The 23,438-nt window shown below is 41.4% G+C and overlaps 1 protein-coding gene across 5 annotated transcripts in view; it reads right to left on the bottom strand.

Annotated features, from left to right (window-relative positions):
- KHDRBS3 (KH RNA binding domain containing, signal transduction associated 3) overlaps positions 1–23,438 on the bottom strand; it is a 238,863-nt gene that overhangs the window by 154,530 nt on the left and 60,895 nt on the right. For 3 of the 5 annotated variants that reach the window (XR_013277716.1, XM_077493373.1, XM_077493374.1), the window contains exon 2: positions 10,807–10,980. The exons of the other annotated variants lie outside the window; for them this stretch is intronic. Coding sequence is in view for 2 of the 3 variants with exons in the window: in XM_077493373.1 (XP_077349499.1) it covers positions 10,807–10,980 (174 nt within the window). In the remaining variant the exon portion in view is untranslated. The remainder of the gene's footprint in view (positions 1–10,806; positions 10,981–23,438) is intronic. 5 annotated transcript variants of the gene reach the window in all.

The following is a 23,438-nucleotide window of genomic DNA, read 5'->3' as shown; positions in this document are numbered from 1 at the left end:
CAGAGGAAGTAAGTGGTGGAAAACAAGTACTCTGGGGACACCTCCAAATTAAAGTTGTATATTGCAGCAAAAGCTATGTTTTTTTTTATTATATATATAATTGGCAATTTTTTTTTTTTTTTATTGGAATTTCTAGAGGTTTTTTTTTTTTTTTTTTTTTTTACTGAAGAAGTTGGGAAATTAAGTAAGCATAAATTCATAAAAAGAAAAATCACACTTCTGCTTACCAGAAGTTTTGACTTCTTCTTTTGAACTGGACCAAGGAGACCAAGACAAAAGTTTTCTAGACATTACAAATTTTCTGTCATGTCTCTCTACAAACAAACTCGGTATACTTAATGACTGAATAATGAGAACTCCAATGATTTGTTTCAGGCAGATCAGCCCGAGGGGTTAAGCTACATTTCTCCCTTAATTGCAGAGGCCATTAGGTATATAGCAAAAAAAAAAAAAAAAGACTTGATACTGTATGCAATTATCAAGCTCCAGAGAACCGCCAATTAGAACTCTGCCAGGATTTGAATAAAAAAAAAAAAAAAAAAAAAAAGGACTTTGTGATTAGGTGAAGTAATGATCCAAAAGAGATTAGTTCTGTTCAGATTGTACTCATTAAAAAAAAAAAAAAAAAAAGCTATAATTCTGAAAGTCTCAAAGTCTTCATTAACCATTTAAAAGGTAGAAGGTGGCGAACACCTGTCTGAATTAGGGCACTTCAAAGTAAAATTAAGCGTTTTGCCCGCTAAATAAGTAACGATCTAAGAATGAATTATGCTTGTCAAACAAATCAAGGAACTTTCATCATGTCTGTAATCAGCGTGTACAAGAAGGTGATTAACAATGGGAAAACCCAGTGCATTGTACTCTCAATCAGCAATTAAGGATCTCTTGTTATGTCGCCTACAAAACGAACCATGAATCTCTAGATAACGGGCAATGCATCTTGTGTACGGCTTTTGAAGTGGATTGTCATTTCAGTTAAGCTTAAAGAGAAATCTGCCATCAGATCATTTATTTCAGCAACAATATTCCCATAAGATTATACTGCATGTGCTAGAATGTATTTTATGGATTTATTTCCCTATAAAAGCCTCCCTTGTGTAGACGTTCAAAAGACCCAAGACTTCTGTTGGGTGCTGCCATCTTGGATGTGGCGTAAGCAACACCCCAGCAGATTTAAAGCTGTCATCTAAGTGATGCGCGATAGTAGCCTTTCTCAACTCTTGGCCCCAGAGGAACCCTTGAAATAATTTTCAGGCCTTTGAAAAAACGATTCATTGGTGGACAGTATGAAAAATGTTTAAGCCCTTGTACACGCGGTCAGACATTCCGACAACAAAATCCGTCAGATTTTATCCGACTGATTTTGTCCGAAACATGTGTTGCATACACACGGTCGGACAAAGCTGTCGGAAAATCCGATCGTTCAGAACGTGATGACATTATTTCGTTACAATGGGACTATGTTCAGGCTAGTAGCCAATAGCTTTGGTCTAGGAATTTGATCTGACCATGCGTGGCACTTTGTCCGATCGGAATTCTCTACACACAATCGGACAAAGTCCGATCAGATCATGTTGTCGGAAAGTTTTACAGCCCAGCTCTAAAACTTTGTCGGCCGGATATTCCGACGGAAACAGTCCGATGGAGCCCACACACAGTCGGATTATCTGACAACACGGTCCTATCGGACATTTTCCGTCGGCATGTCCGACCGTGTGTACAAGGGATAAGAGAAGAAAAAACACAGGCGTCTCTAGGTTAGAACTGAGAACATTTTAATGAAATACAGGTGCATTACCCATGGAGGTTATCACTAAGCCCTTGTACACACGGTCGGAGATTCCGACAACCAAATTCATCAGATTTTGTCCGACGGATCTTGTCCGAAACTGTTGCATACACACGGTCGGACAAAGTTGTCAGAAAATCCGATCTTTCAGAATGTGGTGACGTCATTTCGTTATGATGGGACTACGTTCAGGCTAGTAGCCAATAGCTTTGATGTAGGAATTTGATCTGAGCATGCGTGGCACTTTGTCCGATCAGAATTCTCTACACATGATCGGAGTATGTCCGATCGGAGCATTTTGTCAGAAAATATTTCCGGCAAGTTGGAAAAGTTGGTGCGACGGATATTCCGTCAGAAACAGTCCGATGCAGACCACACACAGTCGGAATATCCGCCAAACGCTCCAATCGGACACATTCCGTCGAAATCTCCGATCGTGTGTACAAGGGCTTACGCTTACATGGAGGTTAACCACTTACGGACCGCCGCCACAGTTTTACGGCGGCTGTTTGAAGGACGATATCGTTGTTATGGCAGCAGCTAGCTGCCATAACCCCGTTATCCTCGTTTTCAGCGGGCGGTCCACTACAAGATAAAAGTGGTCCCTGCGGCGGTTTCCCCCCCTCCCGCCGCGATCCTGTACCCTCCGCCTCTTACCAAAGCCATCGGCAGTGGCGGATGCGATCGCATCCTGTCTCCTGTCAGGTATGGAGACAAGTGAGGGGAAGATGGCCCCCACCTGTCTCCTTACAATTGCTGGGTGGAAGCGACGTCAAAACGTCACTTCCACCCACAGCTCCTAAAGGGCCATTTTATTTAAAACATTTTTTTAAATTACATTTTTTTTTATTGCATTTTAGTCTAAATATGAGATCTGAGGACTTTTTGACCCCAGATATCATATTCAAGAGGTCCTGTCATGCTTTTTCCTATTACAAGGGATGTTTACATTCCTTGTAATAGGAATAAAAGTGTAATTTTTTTTTAAACAGTGTAAAAAAAAAAAAGGCAAAATAAATAATAATAAAAAAATAATAATTTTAAATGCGCCCCGTCCCGACGAGCTCAGGTGCAGAAGCGAAGGCATATGTGAGTAGCGCCCACATATGAAAATGGCATTCAAACCACACATGTGAAGTATCACCATGATCGGTAAATAGAGAGCAATAATTCTAGCCCTAGACCTCCTCTGTAACTTAAAACGTGCAACCTGTAGAATTTTTTAAACGTCCCCTATGGAGATTTTTAAGGGTAAAAATTTGTCGCCATTCCATGAGCGGGTGCAATTTTGAAGCGTGAAATGTTGGTATCAATTTACTCAGTGTAACATCATCTTTCACATTATAAAAAGAATTTGGGCTAATTTTACTGCTGTCTTATTTTATATTCAAAAAAGTGTTTTTTTTCCCAAAAAAGTGAGCTTGTAAGACCGCTGCGCAAATACGGTGTGAAAAAAAAGTATTGCAATGACTGCCATTTTGTTCTCTAGGGTGTTTGAAAAAAAACAATATATGTTTGGGGGTTCTAAGTAATTTTTTTAGCAAAAAAAAAACAGTTTTAAACATGTAAACACCAAAACCTCAAAACAAGGCTGGTCCTTATGTCGTTAAGGAAGTAAAGCATGAGTCCATCCACAATGGCGTGGCGTTCACTGCAGAGCGGCGTTCTGAACAGCTGATTTGTCTTGCCTTGATAAAAGCCTGGACATAGGAGTGTGTCCTGAGCCCCGTCTACCGGTGCGCATGCTCCGAAATGCCGTTGCAACTCACCAGTGACATCATCACGCCCGGCACCCTGTTCCAGCCCTCACCACCCAACTGATCCAAGCCTTGGTTTCACTGCTGTGGTCAGAGAGATCCTGCAGGCTAGGATTTCATCCCCCACAGGCAGAAAAATCAGCTTTTCAGAACGCTGCTCTGCAGTGAACAACACGCCAGTGTGGATGGACGTGCCTTACTTCCTTAACCTCCATGTAAGTGGATAATGAACCTGTATTTCTATAAAATGTTCACAGTTCTAACCTAGAGGCGCCTGTGTTTCTCTTCTCATTTGCCTATCTGGAGTCTGCTTTCAACTCCCCCCCTCAAAGGTTGCCAAGGTTGTTTTGGGCTGCTAAAGTAATCTACATAGGTCTCCTCTCTTCATCTCTCCCCCTCCACATATACTGTGTATCCACTTCAAGGACTTATTGATGGACTAATGTATTAAATCTCATACTATTTAGCAGCACCACTACCCATTTTCTTGAAAAATTCTTAAATTGGTGGCCAGTGGCAAGAATGTCCCATTACTGTGGTAGTCAAAATGCCACAAATACAGACGGCCAAAAAGATCATTGGTGTCATTCTGGCTGGCTCTGGCATATGGTTTTGGCCCTGGAACTATGCAGGCATCATCAGTTTGAAGATCACTCAACCACATCTCAAGTAACTCCTAGCAACCTCTGAAGAAACCCCAGCGTTCCATGGAACTCTGGTTGAGAATGGCTACTTTAAAGCATTCTCCTCCACTGCTCCTCTAGCAGCTACATTAACTGCAATGCAGTGATGTAAGACAAGACAAGGGACAAAGAGGCTGGGCCAGCCTAGACAGTCATTAGATACTCCCAGAAGAGAAGCAGATGTTGATATGCAAGGAGGAAGGGGCTGTGCTAGAAAAGCGACTCTTCCTGCAGTGATTGAATTCTCTAGCTAGAGCTTCACAAATCTGGCCAGAATGAGAATCACTATTTTTTTGCTTAGAATGAAAAGATCACAATTCTCTCACAATTCTCACAACTTAAAGTGGTGTTGCCACAAAAAAAAAAAGCTTAAAATTCATAAAAAAATAAAAAATTGGAAAAAAAATTATTTACTCACCTCGAGGGGGTCCCCCGTAATCTGCCTTCTTCAATGCCCGGGCTGGTGACATCACTTCCCCTCGTGCTGCACAGTCATCTGGGACCTGTCACGTGTCCCAGATGACTGTGAGGCATATCACGGCGCCCGGCGCCACTCGCGCATGCGCAGTGGGTGCCTGGCTGTGGAGCCACAGCTGGGTGCCCACAATAAGAATGCTGGCACCGCAAGCAGAGCGGGGAACGAGGGGAGGGTTCATTCCCCCGCCACGCTAGACCCTGTGACAGGTAAGTGTCTGATTATTAAAAGTCAGAAGCTGCAGTATTTGTAGCTGCTGACTTTTAAAAAAAAAATTTTTAGGGAGCACCCCACTTTAAAATCTTTCCCATTATACAAAAAAATGGGGCTAACTTTACTGGTTATTTTTTATTTTTTTTATTCATTTTAATTTAAAAAAAAATTGAAAGACCGCTACGCAAATACAGTGTGACATAAAATATTGCAACAAACCACCATTTTATTCTCTAGGGTGTCAACTATATATATATATATATATATATATATATATATATATATATATATATATATATATATATATATATATACACACACACATATATATATATATATATATATATATATATATATAGATAGATAGATAGATAGATAGATATATATATATATATATATATATATATATATATATATATATATATATATATAGATAGATAGATAGATAGATAGATAGATAGATAAAATGTTTGGGGGCTCTAATTAATTTTCTAACCAAAAAAAAAAAATGATTTCAACAACTTGAAACCAACAAATGTCAGAAAAAGGTTTAGTGTTAAAACTTTTTTCATTTACACACAAAGTCTATTCCATTGACAAATTGTTACAATGTTTATACTTAAGTTCAACTGATAAAGAATGTTTTGATTCTTGGCAGACTGCCTGGTTTTTCTCTTCCTTTCTTTTGAGGGCTGTGGCTTCAGAGGAGCAGAGAAAATTCTTTGCATAGAAAGAATTGTAAAACACTTCAGTCAAGATTGCGATAACAATTCTTGACGATTAATTGTGCAGCTCTAGCAAGTTCAGGCACATTGCAAACGCATGAAAAATAATTTATAATGGAAAAACATTGCAAGTAAGCATTTAAAGCTGCGCCTGTAAGCCCTTGTACACACGGTCGGACATTCCGACAACCAAATCCGTCGGATTTTGTCCGACGGATTTTGTCCGAAACTGTTGCATACACACAGTCGTCAGAAAATCCGATTGTACATAACGTGATGACGTTATTTCGTTAGGACGGGACTACGTTCAGGCTAGTAGCCAATAGCTTTGGTCTAGGAATTTGATCTGAGCATGCGTGGCACTTTGTCCGATCAGAATTCTCTACACATGATCGGACAAAGTCCGATCAGATCATGTTGTCGGAAAATTTTATAGCCCAGCTGAAAAACTTGGTCAGTCGGATACTCCAACGGAAACAGTCCGATGGAGACCACACACTGTCGGATTATCGGACATTGTCCATCGGAATGTCCGACCGTGTGTATAAGGGCTAAGATATTTTTACAAGCCTGGTCATGATATCACAGGGATTTATAAAACAAGTTTCTTGCTACAGGGACAAGATAAACTTAAAAAAAATAGAGCTAGGGCATGACACAAAAGAGGAGATGGAAGGAAATCTCTATATGCAGATGTATTTCTGTTGTTTACTCAATTGACCCTAATATCATTGCTATGTAGTCTACTTCAGTGGTTCTCAACCTTGGTCCTCAAGTACCCCCAACAGGCCATGTTGCTGTCCAAAGTACCCACCCATTGACTCTGATTTAAAGCCCCTGTGCAAGATAAAGGAAAACCTGGAAACGTGTCCTGTTGGGGGTACTTGAGGACTGAGGTTGAGAACCACTGCTCTACTTGAGGACGATTCCACAGTGCACTACAGACTGCCTTCAGAAAACGACAGTAGGAGGCGGAGACAAGACCAGTCCCCCTGCACAAGAAGAGAGAGCAGCAGTGAGCGGTCTCTATTACAGGAAGGAAAAGCCCCACACTGGATTGCTGCACAGATCTGAAAGAAATATTCAAAGCTCATCAAGTTTCAAGGAAGAATACACAAGACAGATGGATTTAGACAGTATTTGCTTATCATTTTGCTTATCATTTTGCTTTAATTTAGAATTTTGAGTAATGTGCCTACAAAAGGTTAACACTGTACAAACAGCTAAACATACAAAAAGTAATTTTTCCCTGTCAAAAGATTAAAAATAAACATATGCTTCCAAAACACCCACACCTGCTGTGCTATGCGGCTGTATTGAGTAATTGGAATGTCAGTGCATTCTAAAATGTATGGAAACCCTAACGATGAGCTTTTCTTTAGCCTAATAACTACAAAATATTGTCAAACATATTGGGACACCTGCCTTTACATGCGCATGTAAACAACCCCACACCATAATCACATATCCAAAGTGAAAAAAAAAAAAAAAAAGCTCTGGGACTGTGATGGCTTAAATAAGAATAAGGCCCAGGCAGGGACTCAAGTGGTTAAAGCAATATTAATCCCAAAGCAAACATTTATTATATTGCAGTTGAACATTTCTTAGATGTGATGGCTGCAGTAGTTCCCATTTCTAGGATTTATTTCTTCTATTTTCACCTGGTGATACAGCCTGTAAGTCTGTTGTTGCAAGTTCTTTTTTGGTTACGGGATGAGACAAACCATTTAACACTGGCAGGGGTGCCAACGATTAGCTTTTATTTATTTATGTAAAAACTTTTATCCCAAATGAAAAAAAAAAAAGAAAAAAAAAAAAAGCGTACATGCCTCCCAATTGAGAGCACCTATTAGCAAAAATATGTAGGTATAGGAAACACCCCTGCCACACCCCCTTAAATGAGAATTACATACAAAACAATGATTGCTAAAAGTGATTAAAGTTTTTTTTTTTTTTTTTATAAAAATAGCAAACATGTTATACTTACCTGCTCTGTTGCCGTGGATTTGCACAGATCAGCCCCAATTCTCCTCTTCTCGGGTCCCTCTTCTGTGCTCCTGGCCCCTCCCTCCTGTTGAGTGCCCCCACATAGCAAGCAGCTTGCTATGGGGGCAACCAAACCTAGCTTCAGATCAGTGTGTCCATTCAGACACGGAGCTGCGGTTCGTCCCCGCCCCTCTCTTTCCTGATTGGCTAACTGACTTTGATTGACAGCAGTGGGAGCCAATGGTGCTGCTGCTGTGTCTCAGCCAATCAGAAGGGAGAGTCCTGGATGGCCAAGACACTCCTGGTGGGAGATCGATGTACAGAGTTGGGGCTCAGGTAAGTTTTACCTGCATAGAATGCATCAGGATAAAAAAAAAAACCTTCTGACTTTACAATCCTTTTACACCCACCAGTGCTTGTTGTTCCCACTACTATTCCTTTATATTGGCTTTTGGAATTTACAAATGCAACAGTTTAGAAACTGGATGAAAGGTTTAGCTCTGGGAAACACTTTCTGAAAGAAAAATAGTGCATTTTATATACAACTATGAGGATCAGACCAAAATGAGGGACAAATGGGGAGGAAAGAGGGACAGAGGGACTTTGCTCCAAATCGGGGGCAAGCCCTCTAAATCAGGAACAGTTGGGAGCTGTGTGTTTGCTGTAATCACATATAAAGTATTAGCTAATGTTCAGCTTCAGTTTATTAGTGTTTTTGTATCTGCTAATATAAAAGGATTGAAAGAGTATAAACTCTCTCAAAGAAAAGGCGGACTTTGTGGGTATATCTTGAGGCGGTAATTAAAAAAAAAAGGATCTTTATTCCAAAAATTATTAAAATAACATATAACAAACAACAACACCCTATTACTTGACAAGCAAGCATGGAGGGGTTGATGACCCCTTGACACACACACACACACACACACACACATATATATATATATATATATATATATATATATATATATATATATATATATTGCTTATTTAGCATCTATTCTGGATATTTTCATCAGTGAAGGGATCCATACCTCCATGATGGGGTGTTGTTGATTGTTAGATGTTATTTTAATAATTTTTGTAATAAACATATTCTTTTTTAACCACTTGCCAACCATGTCACGCAGATATACTGTGGCACAATGGCCCTCCTGGGGGAGAAATCCCGTACGGGTACGTTCTACCCATTCTCGACACCAGAGGGCGCGTGCGCCCGCCTCTTGAGGCACTCGCCTGCTGCACAGCGGGGGACTGGATGCATGTGGCCGGCAGGCACCATCGCCACCGGCCAAGCGTGATCACGTGCACGAGCGCCAGCACGAGCACGGGGATTTGTATGTGTAAACACACAAATCTCTGTGCTGTCAGAGGAGGGGAGCCATATAGTTTCTTCTTTCTAAGTAGGAAAAATGATTTGGCTCCTCTCCTAGTCACTCCCATCCCCACACAGTTAGAACACGCTGAGGAAACACACATTTAACCCCTTGATCACCTGCTAGTGTTAACCCCTTCCCTGCCAGTGGCATTTACACAGTAATCAGTGCATTTTTAGTGCACTGATCGCTGTAGAAACGCCAACGGTCTCGAAAGTCTCCGATCTGTCTGTCGCAATGTTGCAGTGTTGCTAAAAATTGCAGATCATCGCCAATACTAGTAAAAAAAAAAAAAATTATAATAAAAATGCCATAAATCTTTCCCATAGTTTGCAGACGCTATAACTTTTGCGCAAACCAATCAATATACGCTTATTGCATTTTTTTTTTACCAAAGATATGTAGAAGAATATATATTGGCGTAAACTGATGAAGGAATTTTTTTTTTTTTTTTTTACTTTTGGGGATATTTATTACAGAAAAAAGTAAAAATTAAAAAATTTTCACAATTTTTTTTTTTGTTTATACCGCAAAAAAAAAAAAAAAAAAAATGGAGAGCTGATCAAATACTACTGAAAGCTCTATTTGTGGGGAAAAAAGGACGCAAATTTTGTTTGGGTACAGCATCGAATGACCGCGCAATTGTCAGTTAAAGCAACGCAGTGCCAAATTGTAAAAAGTGGTCTGGTCAGGAAGGGGGTAACATCTTCCGGGGGCTGAAGCAGTTAAATTACCGCCTCATGATATGCCCACCAAGTCTGCCTTTTCTTTGAGAGAGTCTCTTTCAATCCTTTTAAATATCCATTAGATGTTGGCATAGTGGGGATCCTTCCATTCCATATATCTCCTAGCACATCTAGCACTCCCCTCCCCCCAGACTGACAATGTTGCTGTCTAATGTGCCCCCCGGGTGCTCCTTTATTCAGAGTGAGGGCACTCTAATACAGGAGATATGTTACGGGCCAGATCACCAGGTGAAAACAGAGGGGGAAAAAAAGCCTAAAAAAGATAAACTAGTGCAACCAGTGCCAGGACAAGGTCACCCAGAGCCCAGGGCAAACACGCCAAACTGCGCCCCCCACCCCCAATGTGTATGAGCATTATGTGTCATCAAAAATCCCCCCCCCCCAAAAAAAAAAAACTGAGCACTAATCTTTTTCACCCCCCTAAGCATAAATTCCCCCCTCCCAGCACAGATCTTACCCCCCTCCATCCCCCAAATCCCCCCAATTCAAGTGCCCCTCCAAAAAATACCCCTCCTAGCACATATTATCTACCCCTAAAATTGCCCCCCCCAATAACCCCACTCCAAATCTCTCCTTCCAGCACAAAGCGCCCCAATCATCCCTCCTAGCACAAATCTTCTTCCCCCCATTCCTTCTCCCCTTAACTTTTAGCATACCCCCCAAATTTCCCCTCCTAGAAGAATACTTACTCCCTGCTACCCCCCAAATCCCCCTTTCCAACACAAATTCCCTCCTCCCAATTTCCTTGTAGTGCCCCCCACCTCACATGAAACCACAGTGCCCAGGGCAGCCACCCCTCCTGCCCACCCCTTGTCCTGGCCCTGATTGCAACCACCACATCTAATGATTGGTAAGCTGCAATATATAAGATTTTTGGTTTTGGGTTTAATATCGCATTGAGTCGCATTCTGCCTGAAGTTCTTTAAATGCAGTTCTGTATTTCCCTGTAATGGAAGTAAATGACATTTTCCCTGCAAGACATTGTATTCGTAAGCTAAACATTCGGGAACACAGAGAAATTGATGTTCATGATGTTGGTGATAGTGAACAGGTCACCTGTAATGGAGTCCAGCAGTGTAAGAATCATTTTCGCTGCGTGCTTGATTAAAGGAGGCTGCTGTTGGGTCTTGGCGGCATCTTGAGTGCTGTCAAGTGTGCCTGATTTGAGCCCTTCCTCAGGAAGTGAGTCAGTCTTGCTTGGAGGGGCATCGTATGAAGTTTTCAGATGATCTGTGACATAACAAAGGCCATTGTAAGTCACACAATGTCACCTAAGCAGGACTCAGTCACCAAACCTGCCATGTGCAGAGACACAGATTTTAAAGAACAAGAGACACTCAATGTCTATGGAAAGCCTAGAATGACACTTAGAATAAATAAATACATACATAAATAAAATAAATAAATCTTTACATAGAACAGTGGTTCTCAACCTGGGGGTCGGGACCCCCTCAGGGGTCAAATTATGATTTGCCAGGGGTCACCGAATCCTGGGCTGTTCCTGAAGCCAGCACTGCTGTCCCAGCCTTTTTTTTGTGGCCGCCCAGCAGGGCTGTCCCTGGAGCCTGTGGCCACTGGGCTGTTCCTGGAGCCCATGGCCGCCCACTTCAAAGCCACGGCATAGTTCATGGCATGGCTGGGGGGGGGGGGGCAGAGACTAGAGGTCAGCTGATTGGTGAGGATTCTGAAGTGGGAGGGGCTGGAGGAGACCCTATCTCCTGATTTTGGCATAAGTGTCACTGCTATGAGACAAAGACCCCACTACAGTTCTCAGATCAGCAGATGACCTTGATCAAGGCTGAAGTTGACTGATCGGAACTCCCCCCAGCACTGCTACTCATCCCATTCCCCCCACCAAGGAGTAAGAGAAGGAATAGAAATTGAGAATACATGGAAGGGAGAGGAAAAGAGGTGGTGGAAGAAAGAAAAAGGGAGAGAAAGAATAAGAGAAAGAACAAGAAAGATGGCTAGAGAGAGGGATGGGGAAAAAAAAAACGAAATTAGGATAGAGAAAGATACAAGGGAAAGAAAGGAGAACAAAGAGAAAGAGTAGTACATCCTACAATGTACCATAAGGGGTTTTAATACTGTACAAGTGGAAGGGACTCAGGCAGAGCTAAATTTCCACGGGTTAGGGGCACAAATTACTTGTCTTGCCTTGGGTGCTGATAACCCACACTATGAAAATAATTTTACTGTTGCCCCCCCCCCCCCCCCCCACAACTTGGGAAATTTTATCAAGGGGGTCACGACACTAGTAAGGTTGAGAACCACTGACATAGAACAATGAATGGGTTTTCAGTCCTGTAATAATAAAAAATATACATATATACTTATTCATATCATATCATAGAAATATAAATGTTGAGGAGACAATCATGTTTCAGTAGCTACTTTTTGTATCCTTTTAGCCGCTGAAACAAAAATCACTTTTTAGGCCTAGAGCAGAACAAGAACTCGTTCACACTAGTGGCTAGAGAATTATAAAACCCAGTGGTTGAGCTGTGCTTTTACCGCCACCCTCTGCCCCTCACGGCTACCCTCTTTAGCTGCAGAGGCAGTGGCTGGGGGTGTACACATGTTCCATGCTTTGTGACCATGGGAGGAACTATACCCCCGTGTTGCCTCCTACCCACTGATTATGGCCCATGGAGAGAGCAGTTCATTCTATAATGAAGGACGACAACCCATTGGACGCTGAGAGCAAGGCTTGGATTACTTATATAAATAAGGACAATAATGATTCCCTCCTGGATTGGATGGAAAAGTGTAATAATAATCTTGTACAGGTGAATGGTCAGAGGAAATATGGTGGCCCTCCTGCAGACTGGGTTGGAAAGGTTCATTCACTTGGGACAGAAATGTTTACCAATAAGATCCATCAAGAAATCTATGAAGATAAATGAATTCCACTTAATCAGACTGCTGGAACATTGTTGGTCTTCTGATGACTTGTCTAGTGGACAGAATACACAAGTTTGTGTCTCTCCCTTTGTGTGCCTCCTAGGTGTGCATTCCCATTGTTAATTGTGTAAATTTAGTCACCTATTATTTCTGTCTGTCTGCTAGTGTTGTGCCCACTTCACCTTGTTACCAAATTATTCTTGAATGTTATATGTTTGTTGATTAACTTACTATTGAATTAGATTACTGTTTAATTAAGATCACTGTTAGTTGTTAGCTGTTAACCAGATTTTTGTTTGAAGTTTGCATTGTCATGCTAATATCCACAAGAGGGGAATGTCCTCCTGTGGGGTATAAAGTATGTATCTGAGTTTCAATAAACCATTGCTGCTTTGGTTCTATCCTAATATCTTGTCTGTGTGCGATGCTTGGGATAAAAAGGGATGGCATTAGCTCCGGTCTGCTCAGATTTTTGGGGTTTGGGGGGCAGAAGGCACTGTTTGGCGGAAGGAAGCACCCAAGTGGGGTCCTGAAGAGGTTCCGTCACATTGTGCAATGCTTGGGTTGTGGGGTTCAAGGAGTTTAACCATGTGTTGAGGAGGCAACATCATGCATCCTCCCCCCTCCCCACTGTCTGCCAAATACACTCTGAAGGGTGATCTAAATGCAGCAAGTTTGAACAAGTTCTCAAGGTGTTTTTACAAAAACCAAATGGCATATCTATACATAGTTACAAGGTACATTTGTTCTGTTCAAATGGGGAAATATAATGGTCTCCTATTTCCTCTGCAGGTAGACTGTTATTCATTCAGTAAAGTGACTGGAAATGAATTATGGCAACTAGAAGGCGCTGATGATCTCAGAAAATAACTATTTCTTTCCTGTGATCATCAGCTCCATCTAATGGCCATAAATGTAGAATTTTGGCAGTGCCCTGTATCCAGTCTCTCTTATATCTGAAGCTTTAACATACACTATGACTAGTCTCCAAATACACAGAATATTCACTGCTATTATCTATAGTTAATATGACCAATGCTCCTTTTATTGTTTTCTTATCCATCCCTGTTTTGTCCTCATGTGGTGAGGAGGCAACAAAATACCCCCCCCACCGCCTGCTGCCAAATGTTCTCTGAATGGTGATGTAAATGCAGCTAGTTTGAACAGGTCCTCAGGGGTGCTTTTACAAAAAAGAAATGCATAGCTATACATAGTTAGAAGGTACATTTGTTCTGTGCAAATGGGGAAAATTGAATGTTCTCCCCTTATTTCCTCTGCAGGTAGACGGTTATTCATTCAGAAAAGTGATTGGGGAAAATAATGAATTATGGCCACTAGATGGAGCTGATGATTATAGGAAAGAAGAGTTTATTTCCTATGATCATCAGCAACATCTAATGGCCATAAGTGTAGATTTTTGGCAATGCTCTGTAACCAGGCTCTCTTTCATCTGAATCTCTAGCATACACTATGACTAGTCTTTAAATGAATGGAAAGTGTACTGCCAATATCTATGGCTTATACTACAAATGTTCATTTTATTGTCTTCTTATCCGTTTTTACCCTGTTTTTTACTATAATTAAAAAAAAAGCTAAATAAAAAAAAATAAGAGTAAGGTGGTAGGCCACACACAGCAATGTGCTGAGCAGATAATAATTATGGACACCTAATGTACATTCTTGAAATGCCGCCTGCGACACATATATTAATTTAAATAAACTTCTGGGGGAACCTAATGTATCTTCTCCACAGCACCAACTCAGATCTTAACGCTCAAAGAAAAACTTTCCAATACTATAGCTTTTGGAAACCAGCAATCTTTTTTATTGAAGCACCTTGCTAACCTAGCAATCATTACTGAGCACCTTGATGCATTTCGCACATTTACAGCTTGATGAGTAAGCACCAATGTGCAAAATGTGTCAAAGCTTTCTGCGATGATTGCTATGTAACTCAATACTTCAATAAAAGGTTTGCCATTGTCTTGGATCGTTTTCTACTCTTTAGTCAGTTAAGACACAACAAAGAAATAATAAAAATCGATAACTAGGATCCTTTGAAAATGTGTTGTAGTAGAAAAATGGGAGTCCCTGGTTTGCTCATTTTCTATCAGCATGAACACTTACATGCAGATCGATGGTACCTGATTTAGGTAATTTTAACACATTGTAGGTGTCAGGGCTGGCTTAGCCCTTCCTTCTCTGGGCTGGCCACTCAGCTGTCAGCTAATTGTCAGCTCTCTTCTCTCTCCACAGTTACCAGCTGTTCCTGATGATGCTCGTCTGACCTGCCTACTTAAAGCCTTCCAGCTCACTTCACCTCTGCCTTCACCCTGGTCACATCACTAAAAACCATCTCCTGCGGTTTGTTTAACCACTTCCCACCCGGCCAATGCATATATATGGCCGGGTGGGAGCCGTCTACTCCTGATAGGCCGTTCAGGAACGTCCTTCAGGAGTAGCGGGATCGCGCGCGCGCTCGCGCAGCGGCGCGATCCCGATGTGCTCGTGTCACCCGGACACGGCACATCTCAGATCGGCAGGAGGGCTCTGTGATTGGCCCTCCTGATCACATGACGGCCGTGTCCAATCACGGCCGTCATGTGATGTAAACAAACAGCCGGTTGCTAGGCAATCGGCTCTCCTCTCCTCACACGGAAGTCACCGCTGAGGAGAGGAGAGCAGAACGCTGCAGCCGGCTGATAATCAGTGAGTATGGGCTGCTTTTTACAGCTTTTTACTCACTGATCATCAGTGTAGTGTAAACACACAACACACCACACAGTACAAACACAGTCCCCACATATGTCCCCAAAACACACATGTCCCCAAAACATACATGTCCCCAAATAATAAAAACACATGTCCCTAATAATAAAAACATGTCCCCCACATATGTCCCACTAAAATCACATGTCCCAATGATTATCTGCACACATATGTACGTGATCACCTGCACACATATGTACATGATCATTTGCGTACATATGTCCGTGATCACACAAACCAATTATTATACACTTAACGGAATTTTTTTTACCAAAAACATGTAGCAGAATACATTTTGGCTTAAATTTATGACAAAATTTGATTTTATTGGATTTCTTTTCAAATAGAAAAAAGAAAATATTGTTTTTTTTCCAAATTTCCGCTATTTTTGCGCTTATATCGCAAAAAAAAAACGGAGTCGTGAATAAATAACACCAAAATAAAGCTCTATTTGTGCGAACAAAATGATAACAATTTCATTTGGGTACAGTGTAGCATGACCGCGCAATTGTCACTGAAAGCGCTAGAGGGCTGAAAGCTGAAAATTGGGCTGGGAAGGAAGGGGGCGAAAGTGCCCTGTATTGTAGTGGTTAAAGACTGGCTTGCTGACATCCCTTCTAGCTCCTTATCCTGCTTGCTGTTGCTCTACTTGGATCCTTGACTTCAGACCTGGCTGATTACCCTATCTGGTTACTGGACTCTGGCTATGCTTGACTACACTTTTTCTATTTACCTTTTTATTTTTATTAATAAACAAGTGTGATTTAATTGTACTTCTGTCTCAGTCTTATTCATGGTTTCTGACAGTAGGATACTCTGATGCCTGTAAGAATATATATATATATATATATATATATATATACTGTATATATATATATATATATATATATATATATATATATATATATATATATACAGTATATATATATATATATGCAAATCCAAGAATGATCAGTTTTCCTGATTCCTGGATAGTTTTGATCATCACTAGATATGTGAGTTCAGTTGTAGTTATATGTGGAGGTAATGGCGGGTTATACAATTCTGCAGTGAAAAATTACAAAAAAATCTACTCTGTTGGGCAGTAACTCATCTCGCTGAGTCACCTAACATGCTGGACAGCTCCCTGACCGATTGCTTAGATATCCTTGCCTTTTGTCTTATTTTGTGTGAACTTTAAACTCCTTGCTCCTCCCATGACACGTTCGGCACTTCCTCTTTGCCAGATTATTGTGCTCTCTTCAGCCAATATCTCACTCATGTCACTCCTGCTGCATCAGTATCTTCACTACCACTCGTTACCGACCTTTGGCTTGTTCCTTAACCACGTCCGGACCGCCGCATGCCGATGTACGCCCCTACTTTGGGGACAGATATCGTTGTTATTGCAGCAGCTAGCTGCCATAACCCTGGTATCCCCGTGTTCGGCCGGTGATCCGGTACAAGATAAAAGTGCTCTCTACAGCGAATTCGCCGTGAGATTACTTCTATCTATGGCGGGAGAGGCCCCCTCCCCCCGCCGCAATCCGGTGCCCTCCGCCACTTACCGGAGTCGTCAGCAGTGGCGGAGGTGATCGTGTCTGTCCCCTGGGCTGACATGGAGACGAGTGAGGGGAAGATGGCCCCCAGCCCATCTCCATGACACTGCGGAGCAGAAGTGACGTCATAACATCACTTCCGTCCATAGCTCTTAAAGGGGCATTTTTTAAATGACAAATTGTGTTTTTTATTGCATTTTAGTGTAATTATGAGACCTGAGGTTTGTTTGATCCCAGATTCCATATTTAAGAGCACTGCATTGATACATTCACGCAGTTTCACAGTAACCATAAAATAAAATAATGTTCAGGAATATTCCTTTATCCCATTGTTTTGCAAATCTATGTACACTACAAACTGTATGATTTAATTTGTTTTACTAACCTGACAGCTTATTGCTCTAAATAGGAAACCTTCAATTTGTTTGCAAATATTAAAGATTTTAACTTCCAGCAAGAATAAGTCCTTACATTTAAAGAGCACCTGTCATTTCAGATCCATCGTGGCAGCGTCTGTTAGCGGGCATCCGCTCTCACCTTCTGCCGCCACGTCCCTCACCTGGTTGTGCCACTGCTGCATCACCAGCCATGAATGTGACTATTGGTGAGTCAACAGCAGGTCCGGGGAAGACAGAGATGACAGTTGCTCTTTAAAAATTATGATTTATATTGAGTTGATTTGAATCAAGCCTTTTTACTAGTGATTCAACTCATGATTTAAATCGACTTGATCAAAATCAAATCCACCCTGATACAAAAACAAACTCTGAAAACGAATCATTCTAATATAATAAATATGACAAAACAAAATTATTAACTTAACAAATGGATGTGAATTGAAACAAACCAAATGTTCTCCTCATATCAGTGTGACAGTGCCATGCTGCTGACGTTACCAAGTGGCGTTGGCCCTGGATCTATGCAGGTGCTATCAAATAGGAGGGCAATCATCCACAGCTCAAGAAACCTCCAGCAACCTCTGGAAGAATCCTAGGGTTCCATGGAACCCTGGTTGAGAATGGATGCCATAGAACAGGAAACTGTTCTCACATTCCACCCACGCCCATGTGATCCTCTAACATTTAAAATGTAAGTTCACCTTTACAGAAAATCTGTAAGGTGACCTTACACTGGGCTCCCTCCCCATCCATGCCAGCCCCGTTGCATCTGAGTCCAGTGATTCTCTACTGTCAGACACAGGCATGCTGCCCCACCGGTCTAGGGATTTAAAATCCACATGTCTTGCTCGCCTGTCCTCACAGTGCTGACAGGACAGGTCAGACGGATTCTGATTGGTCAGCGTCATCCATGTTATGTACTGGCCAATTAGAATGCCTTTTGTCCATACATGCTGATAGGTATGGAAAGGAGATTAAGCCACAGAGATTTCAAATCTCCAAACCGGTGAAGTGACTTGTTGGTGTCTTACAGCAGGGCATTACGTCCAGTGTAATGCCCCGTACACAAATGTTCGATGGGAGCTTTTTGTCGTAAATTTCCGACACGCAGAATTTGAGATCTGGATCTCAAATTTTCCGACAACAAAATCCTTTGCCGGAAATTCTGATCGTGTGTACACAATTCTGACGCACAACGTTCCACACATGCTCGGAATCAAGCAGAAGAGCTGCACTGGCTATTGAACTTCATTTTTCTCGGCTCGTCGTATGTGTTGTACGTTACCGCGTTCTTGACTATCGCAATTTCCGACCAACTTTGTGTGAACGTGTGTATGCAAGACAAGTTTGAGCCAAAATCCATGGATTTTGTTGTCGAAAAGTCAGATCAATGTCCGATCGTGTGTACGGGGCATAAGGTCACCTAACAGATTTTCTGAAAAGATGAACATACACTTTAAGTTTGTTCTATTATAATGAAGGTCCCCACACCCCCTGGCTGCCACATGTCCCCTCAAAAATGAGCCCATAGAACTATGTTCTGCTCTCAAATTCCAACCATATATTCTTCTAAAGCCCCGCACACACAATCTGACTTTCCGATGGGAAATGTTCGATGACAGCTCCATTGGACAATTGTCGTCGGACTTTCCACCAACAAATGTTGGATGGCAGGTTTTCAAATTTTCTGTGGACAAATGTGTGTTGTCGGATTTTCCGAGTGTGAGTCCGTCAGACAAAAGTCCAAAGTATAAACACACATGCTCAGAAGCAAGGAGGAGCCAGAAACGGTCGGTCTTGTAAACTAGCGTTTGTAATGGAGAATTAACATTTGTGGCGCGGCAAATTATGAAATCTCTAAATGCAGCGCACAATTCTCTTCTACTTTAATGGGATAATAATGAAGCTGCTTTGCTGGCAATACTGATGGAGTTATTGCAAACTCATTTTCAAAAGATTTTTTTTTCTAGTGATATCAAGAATAATATTATTATGCTTTTTTTTTTTTTTTTGCTTTTTTTGGGTGGCAAGTTACCACAACACCATTATCCCGTAGTTTTTAAGATCAAAGACGCAACTATGTTGGTGTCCCTTGTCAATTTTACATTGTATTTTTTTAAATGTAACTGCCTACTCCCAAACTGTCATTTGAAGTAAAACACATTGCCAAGTATTATTCTCCATAATTTTTTTATTGTGCATTGAAAAAAGAAAACAAATAAAATTAGACATGCTATCTGCCAATAGAACTTAACCAAAAAGTGCATTCTATGCATCCAAAAATATAGAAAATATACCAAATCAAATCATTATTATTCAACCAAAAAAAAAAAAAACCAAAGCAATAACTCCAAGGCCAATAATAAATAACAACCGATTCCGCAACGAACGGCCATTCAGAAATGAACTGAAAAGCACTAAATGAAAAGCACTAAATGAAAAGTGCGAAAAGAAAAGCGCAAATCAACACTCACCAAACTTCTACTAACACAAAATTAGCAGAAAGAACCCAAAGGGTGGCGCTAAAGAGCTGAAAAAACACATAGTACGTCACTACGTTCGTAATTGTTGGCCAACAATTGTGTGGCCCTGTTTATGCAAGTCAAGTTTGGCCAACGCCCTTCGCACAAAATTCCATGGTTTTGTTAGCCAACAATCCGATCGTGTGTACGAGGCTTAACCCCCCTGGCGGTGTTCCCGGGTCTGGCTCGGGGTGGAATTTTTATACCAAAAGCGGTAACCCTGAGCCAGACTCGGGGCCACATCGCTGGATCCAGGAGAATGCTTACTTACCTTCTCCCTTGGATCCAGCGATGTCCCCCGCTGTACGAGCGAGCCGTGCTCCGCTCGATTCATCACATCGCCGATCTCCGTGCCCTAGGGACGCACGGGGACGGAGATCAGCGCCAAATTCAAAAAGTGAAACACACAGTATACATACAGTATAATGTAATCTTACAGATTACATTGCTATATGTGATTATTTCATATCCCCTTTGTCCCTAGTGTTCTGCCCAGTGTCCTGCATGCAGTTTTATATTATGAAAACTGTTCTTTATGCCTGGAAACTGGAGATTGTCCATAGCAACCAAAACTGTCCCTTTACATCAAAAATGATTTTAGACCAGCTAGAAAACAGCGATAATAAATTAGAATCACTCGCAGAATTGAGCGATAGCGATTTGTGGGGAGATCCGTCATCAAATACTGAAAAGTAATGACAGTGACAATTCTGCAACTGAGCAAATTTCAGTGTTTTTGATTTGATTACATTATTGAATAATTTTTATTATTGTTATATTATTATTTGGTATAATTATTTATAGTTATTTATTATATTATAATTTATGATTTAATTTTTCAAACTTTATCATACCAGGGGTGTCTGCTAGACTCTGGTTTGGACAGATTTAAGTGAGTTATTCCTAAGAATTACAGGACTACAATATAAAACGCCAAATTTTCATGCAAAATAATTGTACCGCTTTTAGCACCTAAAATCCGAAATAATCGCACCGCCAGGAAGGTTAAGATCCAAAGCTGGTCCACAATCAAGAAAGATCCCTGAACATTTTAACTGTCGCTAGTTTAAGCAATAAGCACTTTTATCTATTCATTAAAATAATAATCTTCCCTGATTTTTTGAAAGAAAATAACTGAACAGGTTATCATTCTTGCTTGATATTTTTGAAAGGGTCACATGATAGCGGCATGGTTTTGGATGGAAAGTTGTCTGATATTGGATATTGTAGATGATAGATCTCTTCTGCTTGCAGATATAGTTGTCCTTCCGACACCATCAAGCTGTGAACTTTAGTTCACACTTCATTAGTTCATTGCTTAGTTTGAAATGGGATGAAAGAAAATGAGAAACTCCTTATTCAATGCCAAAGAACTCTCTCAGAAAGTAGTAGAATGTCCCTCTAGTTGACTAGGTGAGCACACTGGGGTTGATTTACTAAAACTGGACAGTGCAAAATCTGGTGCAGCTCAACATAGAAACCAATCAGTGTCCAGTTTTTTTTCTTTTTGTCAAAGCTTAACCAAACAAGCTGAAGTTAGAACCTGATTGGCTACCATGCACAAGCTCCACCAGTTTTTGCACTCTCCAGTTTTAGTACTGCAATCCAGGCATGTACTGGCCATCGGGACTACCGGGAGTTTCCCGGTGGGCCGATGGCTCAGTGGGCCACTCTGATTTAAGGGGGCTGGTGATGGGACACTCTGATGTAAGGGGGTGCTGATGGGACACTCTGATGTAAGGGGGTGCTGATGGGACACTCTGATGTAAGGGGGGTGCTGATGGGACACTCTGATGTAAGGGGGCTGGTAATGAGGCACTCTGATGTAAGGGGTGCTGATTGGACACTCTGATGTAAGGGGTGCTGATGGGACATTCTGATGTAAGGGGGTGCTGATGGGACACTCTGATGTAAGGGGGCTGTTAATGGGGCACTCTGATGTAAGGGGTGCTGATGGGACACTCTGATGTAAGGGGGTGCTGATGGGACACTCTGATGTAAGGAAGTGCTGATGGGACACTCAAAATGTAAGTGGGCCGGTCTGGATGAAGTTCAGGGCCAAATTTCTGTCCCAGTCCAGCCCTGCTGCAAACCCCATTGCCTACTAATATGGCGTTCAGGTGCTTGGAATCATAGAGGTAAAGGAAAGAAAAAGCATAAAACTGGTAACTACGTTGCACGAAAAGCTGCAGTTTTGGGGACACTAGATGAGCCAAAATGGGAAAAGTGTGAGCTGAAGTTTTGCTTGTGTGACTGGCTCACCGATTTTTGCCAGAAGTCTGTACTAAGATTCATGTCAGATTTTAGACACCCCTCTGCCTAAATTGTATTTTTAATGAGATTCTTCCTAGGAATTGAATACTTCCTAACAGGATGCAGACCTTAAAACCTTCCTCATCAGAACACAGAGAGTGCACTGGGTGATTATAATGAACCAGTTCCTCTCATTCAGAATTGGTCAGCACAGGACACAGTGAAACAATAGCTATTTCTTCAGAACAGAAAAAAAAGATAGAAATCTGCAACAAAGTTTGTTAAAATTCCTGCAATGTACATAGATCACCCAAAGGGGAATATTTTTTTCCCAACAAAAGTTACTCTTTAAACCTTGGTTGTTCAGCATACACACTCAACACCAACTCTATTCCAACGGAATAGTAATTATTGGCAGGAAATGTCAAAAAAATAGGTCTCGTTTCTCCCTGATCTATATGCCATTGAAGCTTATTGCTGTCAGAAGTCATCATCCTTGCTAAATCTATGTGACACCATGAGGATCGTATAATGATCCCCTCATTTCCATAGTACTGCTACAGTTCCAGTGAATTTCTTGCTCTTCCGCATGTACAGAGATGAGCCAATTAACTCATAGGATGCTTTAGACTAATTTACTAGGGATTGTGCACATGGTCATCATGCAGGAACTTTAATCCTTCTCTGGAGAATATCTATGTAACTAATGAGAAAAGTTGGCTACAGCCGAGCCAGCCAAATTGGCATGGGTTATTACCTAGTTCGATGATCATTAAAGTAGACAACTTCTCATTATTGATTATAAAGAAGGAATGAGTAAGGTCGTGCCCCAATAATGATTTTTTTTTTTAGCTACCATGTTGAACATTCATTAAGTTCAATGCTATGAATAGAGAGAAAAGTGACTCTGTTAGGTTGAGAAAAATTAAATTACAGGCCACACTTACCACAAAGAGGGTAGACTCGTATGGCCTTTGCAGAGTCTACAGGGGAAAAGGGCACAGGCTTTGGTTTATTAACCTCCCTGGCGGTATTCCCGAGTCTGGCTTGGGGTGAAAATTCAGAACCAAATGTGGTAACCCCGAGCCAGACTCGGGATCGCATCGCTGGATCCAGGATGAGTTTACTTACCTTGTCCTCTGGATCCAGCGATGTCTCACGGCACTGTGATCAGCTCATCCTCCGCTCGATTCATCACATCACCAAGCTCCGTTCCCTGCGAGCGTTGCGACACACGGGGACGGAGAACGGCGCCAAATTCAAAAAGTAAAACACACACATTGCATGCAGTATAATGTAATCTT

This window comes from Lithobates pipiens, unplaced genomic scaffold (genome assembly GCF_037356315.1).
Source record: "Lithobates pipiens isolate NorthernLeopardFrog02 unplaced genomic scaffold, aLitPip1_a1.2 Scaffold_19, whole genome shotgun sequence".
Lineage (NCBI taxonomy): Eukaryota > Metazoa > Chordata > Amphibia > Anura > Ranidae > Lithobates > Lithobates pipiens.
This window is presented reverse-complemented; position numbering and strand designations above follow the sequence as displayed.